Source organism: Halictus rubicundus, chromosome 14 (genome assembly GCF_050948215.1).
Source record: "Halictus rubicundus isolate RS-2024b chromosome 14, iyHalRubi1_principal, whole genome shotgun sequence".
Classification (NCBI taxonomy): Eukaryota; Metazoa; Arthropoda; class Insecta; order Hymenoptera; family Halictidae; genus Halictus; species Halictus rubicundus.
Genome location: NC_135162.1, coordinates 5,074,670 through 5,089,212, shown reverse-complemented (window position 1 = coordinate 5,089,212; position 14,543 = coordinate 5,074,670). Strand labels below are relative to the sequence as shown.

At 37.3% G+C, this 14,543-nt stretch overlaps 1 protein-coding gene across 1 annotated transcript; it reads left to right on the top strand.

The window, feature by feature from the left end:
* The first annotated feature begins 9,710 nt into the window (after positions 1-9,710).
* Positions 9,711-11,924, top strand: LOC143360799 (uncharacterized). Its single transcript, XM_076799929.1, has 2 exons — positions 9,711-10,117; positions 11,445-11,924. Exons 1-2 carry the CDS (start codon positions 9,781-9,783, stop codon positions 11,588-11,590), a joined length of 483 nt encoding a protein of 160 aa, XP_076656044.1. The 5' UTR covers positions 9,711-9,780; the 3' UTR covers positions 11,591-11,924.
* The last annotated feature ends 2,619 nt before the right edge of the window (positions 11,925-14,543 follow it).

Sequence of the window (14,543 nt, the reverse complement as noted above, 5' to 3'; positions counted from 1 at the left end):
GTCGCAATGTTTGCCACTGTCGGGCAAATTCGAGATGCCGACCACGCCTTGCGGGACTGTCATCCGCGAGGGGAATCCGGTTCGAGAACGAGGCTACGGTGCCATGCGATCGTGTCGGTATTTATAGGATATTTATTTTTTCTGGTTGGAATTACCAATTTTTCGAAATGGGATCTCGTAGCATAACCTTATGGGGATGTACACGGGCCCACGAAGGTATTTAAACGCCCTTTAAAACAGTATAACTATTTTTAAATTGAATCAAACGACCTGACTCTTCTTGAGCAATTAAAAGCGGGGACCATAACTGTTATAACCAAAAAGAAAAATATTCATGGTATAACAAGTATTTCAGTGACTAAAATCGTATCGGTTACAAATAAGGATTATTGAGAGACACTGAGAGAGAATTTCATGAGAAATTCTGAGAGAAATACATTTCGATCACCTATAACAGTTATCCACGAGAGAAATTTATTTCGATCGCTAATAACAGTTATCGAATGGGGAAATTTATTTTGGTTGCTCATAACGGTTATCAATGAGAGAAATTTATTTCGATCGCTAATAACAGTTATCGAATGGGGAAGTTTATTTTGGTTGCTGATAACAGTTGTCGATAAGAGAAATTTATTTCGAACGCTAATAACTGTTATCGAAGGGGGAAGTTTATTTTGGTTGCTCATAACGGTTATCAATGAGAGAAATTTATTTCGATCGCTCATAACAGTTGTCGATGAGAGAAATTTATTTCGATCGCTAATAACAGTTATCGAATGGGGAAGTTTATTTTGGTTGCTGATAACAGTTGTCGATGAGAGAAATTTATTTCGAACGCTAATAACAGTTATCGAAGGGGGAAGTTTATTTTGGTTGCTCATAACGGTTATCAATGAGAGAAATTTATTTCGATCGCTCATAACAGTTATCAATGAGAGAAATTTATTTTTATCGCTAATAACAGTTATCGAATGGGGAAGTTTATTTTGTTTGCTCATAACAGTTGTCGATGAGAGAAATTTATTTCGAACGCTAATAACAGTTATCGAAGGGGGAAGTTTATTCTGGTTGCTCATAACGGTTATCAATGAGAGAAATTTATTTCGATCGCTCATAACAGTTATCAATGAGAGAAGTTCATTTCGATCGCTCATAACAGTGATTGATGAAGGAAATTTGTAATAGTTATTATTAAATAGTGCAACTTTCAAATGGTAGACAATAAATTATTCGATAAATTTTCGATTCATAAAATTAATTGCTACAATGAATTTTCTCATCAATAATTATTACGAACAAGTGGAAAGAAATTCGATCATCGATAACTGTTATGAGCGATTGAAATAAATTTCTCTTACTGATAACTGTTATGAGGAATGTAAATGAATTTCTGTCATTGATAACTGTTATGAGTGATCGAAATGAACTTCTCTCATTGATAACTGTTATGAGTGATCGAAACAGTTTTTCTTCATCGATAACAGTTATCGAGGAGGGTCCAATTTTATGGACACTAATCGTTTTGTTCTTCGAATTTTTTTCTTTATATTTTACGTAGATTATCTTACATTTCAATACTATTCAACTTTTTATTAATGATTTTTATCGTAGAAAATTTTAGAAGAACTGTTATTTTTGGTACCTGCTTTTAACTACTTGTAGCTCGCGTGTATATTAATCGATTTCGCTGAAATTTTCAGCATGTGTACAGCTAACATAGATCTACAGAACGCTTATTTTCAATTTTTATTACAACAGGCTAAAATAAAAAAGTTGTGAAAAGTGTCACTTTTATTTTCTCATGTAATTCTTACCAATTGCAATTTTTTCAAACCTTTTTCTAATAACCAATTCTTCTAATTGATAAAAAAAAGTCAGGTCAAAGACTATAAAAGAAGGTATACTGTGTTAAAGGGCGTTCGAATATTTTCGTGAGCCCGTGTATGTGCAAAATTTCAACTCAACATTCACAGTATTTTCGAAGTACACTTTGTATATCAAATTAAAGCTGTTTTTCATCGTACACTCGCGGTATTTCAGCAATATTTATGTTTCTGGCCGAAAATATCAACTTTTCATTAGCAGATCTTGCAATTTAACCTTACAGAAATATATGTATAAAATGTTAAGTCCACAGTATTTCCAAAGATATTAACACCCGATGCCGAGTACTGTACCGCAAACTTTTTTAAAGCTGCTGTGCTAGAAAAAATTTTTTCGGAAAAAGTACCGGACCAATCAAATTGAAATTTTAACTAGAAAGTGTCCTTTTATCGGTTAGCTTCCTGCCTAGAGTGAGGGACCCAATTACTAGGCCTATACTAATTATAGTTACTTCTAAAGAGTAATAAATAATTAAAATAGAGATATACTGATTTTAATGAAAAAAATTTAATATCTCTTAAGTACTCATTAATATCTTTTTTAATATTCATTATGTTTTAGAAATAAGTATAATTAACACTAGGTGTACGGGACCCGTCAAAATATTGGGTTCTAATATTTTTATATTACGATTATTAAAATTGTACACATTCACCCATGAGGAATTATGCAACAAATTTATTTCTTTGGGAATATATTATTGAAAAAATGGCTAAAGATTTGGATAGAAGAATTTTTGTTCTTTTTATAAAGGAATGTACAATAGTTGCGTTTAATGCTCGCGTAAACCTAGTGTTAATACAGACACAGTAATTAGCACAGTAATTGGGCCCCTTACCCTATGGGTTGTGTAGATCTGAATTTATTACCTACGATTGTATCTACTCAGTAAAATCGCACATTTGGATTCGAATGGTCACCATTGCTCGAAAAATAATTTTTTCTGCCCGACTGCACACACGGTTGATTTTCAGACTATAACTATACGTATGTAAAACGATTGGTATTTCGAATTTTAGACGAACTGAACTCAATATCTGTTCTAGTTCACAGGAAGCAGTATATGCTAATTTTTCTAGAACGGTCTCGCAACTGCGATGGTTTGGTTACCGTGGACATTGGACGTTTGTGTAATAACAATCACCATAAAGCTGGAATGCAGTGTTCTTCCACTCGTTTGACAGAAGCCAATCGAATTTTTTGGAACCGTCGCCAGTGTTTGATTAAAAGAGAACGACGCACATCGCAACAGCAACGGTGATTAACGAATGCGCGGAATTCGCTTCTGTAAACGACTTTGGTAATCCTCTTTCATCGCGTTTCGGGCTTTGTAATGGTAAACCGGTTACAGGACGCGTCGATGCCGCGTTACTTCCGCCTGCAAAATCAACGGTGCTGTTCCAAACCCATTGGCAGACCTGTCACTACTCTAACTTTCCTATTTTTCATTCCACTTCAATATACAACCATCGAAATTATGCAGAATCAAAAAAATTCTCCAGTCCCATAAATCAATTTGTCCCATAGTCGATTGTATTTTCAGCATTTCATCAAGTTGCATTGGGATCTGTATAAAAATATTTTATGTCACTCGAAAAATTCAACACGTCCATGTAAAACACACCGAAATAAACAATTGCGCTTCTATGAAAACGATCTTTAAAAATGTTCTTTTATAATTTATCACAAAAGTCCACAGCTCTTTTGATCCCTGGTTCAAATAATTTAAACAAGTGAAATTGTTAGAAATTCCTTTTGAATTTAAATCAAATTTTAGTTTACCGTTATCGATACATTTCCGATACTTGGAAAATTGTCGATATTTCAATTGCGATAGCTTCGTCGGAGCAAGTGGTACAACCATGAGCCACGGTTCATTTTCAAGCTCGAAACCTCTAATTTTGCCTACCGTTTTTCGTTTTCCTCCAAAATTTTTTTTTGCGATGCAGCAGACGAGAAACCGAAGTACCATTTTCCAAACACTGCAAATTCAAACGTCTCGGAAAACGTTCAAAAATTTTTCTCGCGAATGAGTTTGATTGAATTGATACTATTAATCATTTAACAATCATTTTTATGCATAAATATTGTTAATTTTTTTTAATTTTTTAATTTTATTGTTGAATTTCATTTTCTGTGAGTAATTAACAACACATGCACCTTCCTAAACAAAGTTGGAGTTTTGTTCAAAATTTTTCCATTTGTCCGCCACACACACGGGGTGGAATTTACTAGAAAAATCCATTATTCGTGTATGTCACGATATGAAATACATTTCTTTTGCACAAAATGCGTAGTAGAATGGAAATTGTTATTAATAATCATATAATAATCATTTTTATGCGTAATAAAATTGTGTGATAATTATAGATCAATCATTATTATGTATTCTTGATTTGTTTTTAATATATGTTTTACACCTATTGGAAAAGTAATAAGTAGACTGCGGATTTTATATATTTATGACAAAAATCAGTTGGTGTAATTTGAAGTAGCAAAAATATTATAAAAATTTAGACACACTATTATATTATTTTTAATCTACTAAACATAATTAGTAGACTGCGGATTTTATGCATTCATGACAAAAATGGGGAGGCGTATTTTGAAACAGTAAAACCATTAGAAAAATTGTAAAATACTGTTACACTATTTTCAACCTGTTAAACATATTAAGAAAGAAAATACGTTTTTATTTCACTCCAGTTAGACAAATCATAATTTGTCTAAGTTTCTTATTATTAATTTTACATACGGTTCATTTATTATCAATAGACTGCGGATGTGTATGCAGTTTTCAATTTTTGTAGACAAATTTGAAAACAAGGGGTGCCAAATAGAATCCTATTTTCATTGGTCGTAGCCTTCGTAGATCCAAAATAAATAAAAATCGCACTAAATTTTGTCGAATTCGATGCTCTATTATCTTTTAAAAATTTTCACAAGCCATAAACATCCGCCGTCTAATAATCAATTTCGTTTTAAATTTGTCAGTTTTTAAAAATAAATCCTTATCTTATAAAAATGGTTAATTTCTTCCTCAATTTATTAATTATATTGGTAAATTTCATTTTCTGCGAAGAATTGCCTACATAAAAATATATACATTAATAACCAAATTTAGAGAAGTGCCATTGTCCTCACAGTGCGCCGTTGGCAAGAGGAAACTTCAATCATTCAAAATCCGTGGTAGGTCGAGTCGCGAGAAAAATATTTTTCAACTTTTCACAGACGTTTGAATTTGAGACAGAGAGAAATATAAAATAGTTGAGAGGTGGCATGGCGGAACAAGAGCACCGTGACGAAATGTAAAAATCGGATTACTGTGTCCCACCATCGGCGACCTGGAGCCGGTACACGGTAATTTTCTAGGGTACCCAGAAACGCCTCCGTGATTGAGAAAAAAGAAAAAAAGAAAAAAGAAAAAAGGAATTGAACGTGCTCTCGTAAACGAGGCGTGGCATTAAAGTCGCCCCCCGGAGAATTTTACGGAACCTCGGAACAATTATTCGAACAATCGCGTCGCCGGTCACCTTTGTCACCTTCGAAAGTGCACGCAACGCCCAACAATGATATTCCAAACGATCCGTGGCATAGTCGGTGATCCATTGCGAGGCCTGCCGCCACTGTAACGCACGTATCCCCGCGACTACAATGACACCGTCATTCCAGACGACGACAATCTCGGGGCAAGCGTGGGCAACGCAACTCGAGCCTCGCCTAAACGGATGCAACAATGCGAACGCGTAACAGCACAACTGCCGACGCGTGCTCACCTAATTCAGCGTATCTTCATCGCGAAATCACGCTGGAGCGAACGAGACGACAAACACGAGGTCTTCCTGAAGGTCGATGCCGACTGGCCGTGATATTTCAACGTCTTCACTCTGACGATCATCGTGAATGAAACCTGCTTTCATAGTTCGCGTTATCATCGCACGGTGGATCTCTATGCTAAAGAAAAATTGTCTGTGTTCACTACGAGTTTCACTAGCATTTCAGTTATTCGAAAATAATTTTTAAAAAATCGCAGGTCAATTTTTAAGACACCGTTGTAACGGGGAGACTTTCCATTACAAGATCCCGTAGGAACCACTCTGGAAAAAAATTTTTTATACGTCACAGAATCGTTCGAGTCTGCAAGGTTTTACCAGAAGAAGCGTCTTCAATCTTCTGGGATCGGTCTTCGGTTTTTTGTTCTTGAGGAAAAATTTTTCCGGGGAAAATTGAAATTCAGGGTCGCGAAAGTAGACACTTCTCGCTTTAAAATTAGCGTGGAGAGGATGTAGCGATTTTTTACACGAAGTTGCAGCAGTTCAAAGATCAGTGGTTTGTCAGTCATAATTTTGTAACCCTTTAACTCTGCGGTTTAACTCTGCGGAATTTGAACTACTTTAACTTCGTGTACAGAAATCGCATGGCATTCTATCTACGCTCATTTTGAAGTTCGAAGTCTCTACTTTCACGTTCCTGAATTCAATTTTCCCGAAAAAAAATTTTTTCGAAAGTGACACTAAAAGACTGAAGACTGAACTCGGAAGATCGAAGAGACCTCTTGTTCACTCGAATCTTGCGAACTCGTACAACTCTGATGACAAATTTTTTTCGACTTTGAAACCAACGGGATATTGTAAAGAAAACCCTCCTCTTTACGATGACATCCTAAAAATTAATCTGCGTTTTTTATTTATCGTTTTATAGCAGTTCCAATGAAAAATGCGCCGTTGATGAAAATAACCCGAAGCACAGACGATAGCGGACATTCCAGAATGCGTAAAAAATTTTTTTCCAGAATAGTCCCAACGCGATCTAGTAAAGGAAAGTCTTCACTTTGCAATGACATCTTAAAAATTAATCTGCGTTTTTTATTTATCGTTTTATAGCAGTTCCAATGAAAAATGCGCCGTTGATGAAAATAATCCGAAGCACAGGCGACAGCGGACATTCCAGAGTCCCTAAAAAATTTTTTTCCAGAATAGTCCCAACGCGATCTTGTAAAGGAAAGTCTTCACTTTGCAATGACATCTTAAAAATTAATCTGCGATTTTTATTTATCGTTTTTCAGCATTTCAACGGAAAAATGTGCCGTTGATAAAAATAACCCGAAACACAGACGATAGCGGACATTCCAGAATGCGTAAAAAATTTTTTTCCAGAATAGTCCCAACGCGATCTAGTAAAGGAAAGTCTCCGCTTTATAATGACGTCTTAAAAATTAATCTGCGTTTTTTATTTATCGTTTTATAGCAGTTCCAATGAAAAATGCGCCGTTGATGAAAATAATCCGAAGCACAGGCGACAGCGGACATTCCAGAGTCCCTAAAAAATTTTTTTCCAGAATAGTCCCAACGCGATCTTGTAAAGGAAAGTCTTCACTTTGCAATGACATCTTAAAAATTAATCTGCGATTTTTATTTATCGTTTTTCAGCATTTCAACGGAAAAATGTGCCGTTGATAAAAATAACCCGAAACACAGACGATAGTGGACATTCCAGAATGCGTAAAAAATTTTTTTCCAGAATAGTCCCAACGCGATCTAGTAAAGGAAAGTCTCCGCTTTATAATGACGTCTTAAAAATTAATCTGCGTTTTTTATTTATCGTTTTATAGCAGTTCCAATGAAAAATGCGCCGTTGATGAAAATAATCCGAAGCACAGGCGACAGCGGACATTCCAGAGTCCCTAAAAAATTTTTTTCCAGAATAGTCCCAACGCGATCTTGTAAAGGAAAGTCTTCACTTTGCAATGACATCTTAAAAATTAATCTGCGATTTTTATTTATCGTTTTTCAGCATTTCAACGGAAAAATGTGCCGTTGATAAAAATAACCCGAAACACAGACGATAGCGGACATTCCAGAGTCCCTAAAAAATTTTTTTCCAGAATAGTCCCAACGCGATCTTGTAAAGGAAAGTCTTCACTTTGCAATGACATCTTAAAAATTAATCTGCGATTTTTATTTATCGTTTTTCAGCATTTCAACGGAAAAATGTGCCGTTGATAAAAATAACCCGAAACACAGACGATAGCGGACATTCCAGAATGCGTAAAAAATTTTTTTCCAGAATAGGCCCAACGCGATCTAGTAAAGGAAAGTTTCCGCATTGAATTGACGTCTTAAAAATTAATCTGCGTTTTTTATTTATCGTTTTATAGCAGTTCCAATGAAAAATGCGCCGTTGATGAAAATAACCCGAAGCACAGACGATAGCGGACATTCCAGAATGCGTAAAAAATTTTTTTCCAGAATAGGCCCAACGCGATCTAGTAAAGGAAAGTCTCCGCTTTATAATGACGTCTTAAAAATTAATCTGCGTTTTTTATTTATCGTTTTATAGCAGTTCCAATGAAAAATGCGCCGTTGATGAAAATAACCCGAAGCACAGACGATAGCGGACATTCCAGAATGCGTAAAAAATTTTTTTCCAGAATAGTCCCAACGCGATCTTGTAAAGGAAAGTTTTCACTTTGCAATGACATCTTAAAAATTAATCTGCGATTTTTATTTATCGTTTTTCAGCATTTCAACGGAAAAATGTGCCGTTGATAAAAATAACCCGAAACACAGACGATAGCGGACATTCCAGAATGCGTAAAAAATTTTTTTCCAGAATAGGCCCAACGCGATCTAGTAAAGGAAAGTTTCCGCATTGAATTGACGTCTTAAAAATTAATCTGCGTTTTTTATTTATCGTTTTATAGCAGTTCCAATGAAAAATGCGCCGTTGATGAAAATAACCCGAAGCACAGACGATAGCGGACATTCCAGAATGCGTAAAAAATTTTTTTCCAGAATAGGCCCAACGCGATCTAGTAAAGGAAAGTGTCCGCTTTATAATGACGTCTTAAAAATTAATCTGCGTTTTTTATTTATCGTTTTATAGCAGTTCCAATGAAAAATGCGCCGTTGATGAAAATAATCCGAAGCACAGGCGATAGCGGACATTCCAGAGTCCGTAAAAATTTTTTTCGAGAATAGTCCCAACGCGATCTAGTAAAGGAAAGTCTCCGCTTTATAATGACGTCTTAAAAATTAATCTGCGTTTTTTATTTATCGTTTTATAGCAGTTCCAATGAAAAATGCGCCGTTGATGAAAATAATCCGAAGCACAGGCGATAGCGGACATTCCAGAGTCCGTAAAAAATTTTTTTCGAGAATAGTCCCAACGCGATCTTGTAAAGGATAGTCTTCGCTTTACGAGGACATCATAAAAATTGATCAGCGATTTTTTCCCATTGATTTGTAGTCCTTCGAAAAATGCGCTACGGATGAAAATAACAGAAAGTACAGATTGTAGTATCGTTCGATTTTTCATGGTGCAATTATTGATACTGAAGACAGTCTTTGTATCACCGAATGAGAGGTAATTGATTAAAAAATGGAACGAGCAAGTGGGCATTGCAACGGCTCGGCGGTTCAGCAACGTGACAATTTTTACCGCTCGGCGCGGTAACACGTCGGATTGAATTCCCCCGCGCTATCGGCATATATCTTTCTGTCCGGCTGGGTGCAACGCGTTCTGCAAGGTTAAATGCAGCCGTAAAAACGTATCGAAACGGATGCAACAGTTGGATAGGGAGCACGTGACCCCCGTAGGCCGCCTAGGCGTTCGTTCGTTCGTTCGTTCGTTCGTTCGTTCGTTCGTGTGTCTAGCTGATAAGCGCGGAGAGAAACACAGTGAGCCAGAGAATGTTTGGCGTGTCCTGTGCCCCGCCCTTGGGGTTGGCGGGAGCACAGAGACCAAGACACCAAGACACCAAGACACCAAGACAGAACAACAATGCCCCTATAAAAGCGCCATCGGAGCCGTTCGATGTCACCACATCTACTCCAGCCACCGAGGCAAACTATCCTACAAAGCTTCCCGAGCAAACTCAACACTTCCTCTTCAACCATGTGCAATCTGGTAGCGGTCTTCCTCCTCGCGGCTCTGTCCACCGTGTCAGCCGCGCCATCTTTACTGGCCCCCGGAGCCGCGCTGGCCGGGCCGCATTTGGGACCTGCTGCGCTCAGCGGGCCCGTTGTCGGACCCTCTGCGCTCGCCGGACCTGCCGTTGGACCTGCTCGCATCTCCGGAGCCGTTGATGGAGGAGCTGTGGTCACTGGAGCCGTTGCCGGACCCTCTCTAGTTTCTGGAAGCGTTGCCGGACACGCGGCTCCCTGGGGAGCACCTTGGGCTGCTGCTGCACCATGGGCCGCTGCTGCACCATGGGGCGCTGCTGCACCATGGGGTGAGTCGCCAGATCTTCTATTATTTTATCCAGAAATTTTCCAGTACGGTTTCTTCGGCATTTTCCTGTCAAATCAATTCTCGCGATGAACGTCTTTGCCATTGTTCTGCCGAATCTACTCTCATCAGCGAAGTATTAATTAATGTGCACTTCACTGATCAATACACTTAACAGAAGAGTGCCAAAAACATTAATTGCTAACATTGATGTGAATTAATGTTTTTGGCACTCTTCTGCTAAGTATATTGATCGGTGAAGTGCACATTAATTTTTGCAATGAATGTCTTTGTCGTTCGCTTGTTGAATCTATCGATTAGTATACACCAGTCAACACTGGGAAGAAGTGATGATGGTTACTTGAGCTAGAATTGCAGTAAGACTGCAATGAAAGGTGCACTGTTTGTATGGGTTTAATTCATTGAAAATAACTTTGTTGTTTGTAATCGTTTCTTCGCGGAACATTTACCATTGGATTTGTGCCATTTTTCTGATTGACACGAGCCCAAACACGACACCATTCGGTGCACATTTGCTTCTTCAATTGCAAAATTCGATACAACCTCGATTATCCGAACCGAGCATAATTTTCAGAATACCTCTTTCAATTCAATTTGAAACGGTCCATACACAGCATTATACAAATCAGTGTAGATTTAATCGAACACTGTTGCCAGACAATTATTGTCGGAACAGTTGCATTCCTTTGATCAGTTCGGATAGTAGAGGTTCCAGTAAATCGTGGATTAAACGGGCCAAATATGAACGAAATCGTGTCGTGTTTGGTATCATTTTAATCGTAAAAATGCCAGGAATACGCCAATAAGAGTTTCACAAAGAAAATCGGCACAAACAATTATTATCAATAAATTTTCAATCCCCTATCCTGTGACTTCTAAGATTCTAGATTCGGCGCCTTTATACACATTGTTGCTTTCAATCCCTTTCAGATCAATAGTAACAAAGTTCGATTGGCCGCTCGAAATTCATCATTGTATTAACCCCCCGACAACGGCGGAGTCTGGGTCTATTTTGACCCAGAGTGTCACAGTCGTCACTCAATTACTCAGTTTCTGGGGAATCAATTGCATGGCGGTCTTAGGGACGTTCGAATGATTAACGTGTCGAAAGAAAGTCAATTCGGAAATACATTGTAAAGAATGGATGAATGAAGTCTCGAGTGGATCACAGCTTCTAGCACTTTCGCATCAGAAATTTCGGTCTCGTATCAAGTTTAGCGATTTCGCGGGAACTTTCTCCAGCGTCTTGTCGACGTCTCCGAGCCCGGTGCAGATGATCGAGCTAATCACGAACGATATTTGTCTTCCAGGAGCCGTTTTGGCCGGACCAGCGTCAGCTCCCGCAGCCCTCGCAGGTCCCGTCGCAGCTCCAGCTCTGATTGCCGGGCCATCTGGTAGCATAGCAGCCGGACCAGCCGGTGTTGGGGGTATCGTGAGCGGGGCAGCGCATTGGTAATCACCTGAAATGGATCACCATCCAAGGCACCTTCGACTGATCTCCCCCGACGCCCAGCCATTTGGAAACCGACCGCGCCACGATCTCCGTCATACACCGCTAGTACCTCCTTTTTATCACACAGTGTATCTTTTTACATGTATTCCGTGTACATAACAATACCTCATATACGTCTCTTATAAATAATAAAAGCATGCAATTCTGGAGAGGAACCGAGCTATCTCGAATCATTTAATCACTGCTGCTTTAGTCTGAGCGATACCTCAAAAGAATATTCATCGAACTGTACACCTGTACATCTATGTAGAAAGCAAATAAACGATGGCATGTGTTCTTGAATTTGTCTTGATCATTATCCCTTTCTGATCTCTATGCAGAATAATATTTTTCTGCAAGATGCTGGAACCAAATGTAAATTTTTTTATTTTTTTATCCTTCCACTGTTTCGTATTTCAATTTATTCATTTCTCTCATAAATTCAACCACTTTTCATTCAATGTCCAATAAATTTGCATGTAAATTTAATTCTACGTGTAATAACTGGACTGTATAATTTTTCGCAAAATGAAAATTGTCTGAATTGCAAGGTGCAAACGGTACACAGGTATTGTTTCTTCCGGTAATAATTTTATATGGGTGAAAGCAACGCACGAGCATTGTCCACCCTTTGCACTCGGAGCCATCTATGCTAAACTGACAATGTCCCCTTAGAGGGGACATCCGAGTGCAAAGGGTTAAGTCTTTCAATTTCACTCGATGTGCATTTGGTCTACTCGTGTTCGTCATAAGTGCCAGAACTCTGCAATCTATTGGGTTCAGAAAATAATTTCGTATTTTTTTTTTTTTTGTGAAAATGAAAGACGGTTTTCTTATAGAGCATAAATATTTTATTGAATTATATACTCTCCATTTTGGTGCAATACCAAAGTGCCCAATTACCCAATTTTGTCTTTATCAGTTTCAAATGGCCTTCCAGAATGCGGTGCATCTTCAGCATCAAAATTGCCGGAACGAAATTTTGCAAACCAGTTTTTGCACTGGCGTTCTATCAATACATCTTCTTCACGCGCATCGAATAATTTTTTTCTTGCTTGAACAGCATTTTTACCATTTCGATAGTAGAAAAGTAAAATATGCCGGAAATGCTGCTTTCGACTTTCTATATTTGATAGGGCACCAAACAAAAACATACTTTTTCACAAACAAGCCTTGCTATATCAGCTGTCAAAATATACAGGGTGTTCGCGATAATTTGTAACAGCGTTTTTTTCGTAAAAGGTAAACATTAGAAAAAAAAAACCGAAAAGGAGATAGTTGTATATTTTACTAGCAATATGATAGCGTATCTCAATTATTTGTATTTTTCATATTTTTTTAGAAACAAAGTTAACCTTCATTTTATTAAATGGAATGCTTGTTTACGTCACATGAAAACGGACATTGAGACGAGTTCAACCATGTAGTATACTATGATCTTCTAATATTGTATTTACTAGTATGTTGTGGTGATAAGACTAATGAATGTTTATGTTTTGAAAAGACAAACTTGTTCCTTTAGTTCCAGTACAGTTGTGCGAAACAACAGTGGATGTGTTAAATATTTATTACGAATGTAATAAAAATGAGAGACAAAGTAAACTAGTGTACGAAGAAAGATATTCACAGAGAGTAGAACCTAGTGAAATTCAGTTTCTCCATTTTAATAAACGTTTCAATGAAACAGGATTTGTAGTAGAGTCAAAACATCAGAGGATCCGTCGAATCACAGTTTTCAGAAAACAAACAATTAGAAATACTTCTTCATTTTCAAGAAGCTCCATCTACTTCGATAAAAAAAGTGGACAGACTATGTGATATTTCAATTGCATCAACACATAAAGTTCTACAATTGTACAAACCTTTCAAATATCACAAAGTACAAAGTCTCCAGTAATCTGATTATCCACAACGTACAGAATTTTGTAATTGGTTCCTAACAAATAACATGAACGATTTCAGTTTTTATAGAAAAATATTATGGACTGAATTCAGTTTTGATAATAACATCATGTGTAATCGACATAATGCTCACTTTTGGACGACCGAGAATCCGAAATTGAATAAAACAGACTTTCCAAGTACAATTCAGAACAAACGCTTGGCGTGGAATTATTGATAACATTTTACTATGTCCATATTTTTACACTGGAATTCTAAATGGAAATAAGTATTTACAATTTCTAAATTGTGAATTTCAAAATTACTGGTAATCACTGGCATTGTTTCTTGTACGAGACATGTACTTCCAACAAGACGGGGCTCCTCCTCATAATTGTAGATCGGTAAACCATTTTTTACATAATATGTTAACGATAAATGGATCGGAACATACGGACCTATAAAATGGCCTGCAATATCCCCCGATTTATCACCACTAGATTTTTCTTGTGGGGACATATTAAAGATATTGTTTACACTACACCACCGAGAAATTTGGACGACTTGCAAACTAAGATAAAAGAAGCCTGTGCATCCATATCTAGTGCAACATTGGCAGAAACTATCAGGAATACATCATCTGACAAAAAAATGTTTCAGACAAAATTTACTTGTTTTTTCCTATAGAATCTAAATATGTAACGTTTTATAGGGGGTTCTATTTAAAATTATAAAGGTACCCCGACCCCCTTTAAAGGGAAAGGGGGGCGCCACTTCACGCTTATGTAATTAGAAAAACCCTTCAGATCCATGCAATTTAAGACCAAGAACTGTAAAATCGATTGCATAGTTTTCGAGATATTGAGCTGTTGAGAGTTATGTGGGCCACCCTGTATTAAATCTATTTCTTTTATTTCTGCCCTTGTATGACCCTGAAGCCCATAGTATACTACACGGTTCAACCCGTCTCAATGTCCGTTTTCATTTGACGTAAACAAATATGTATCATTCCATTAAAAAAAAAATGAAGGTCAAC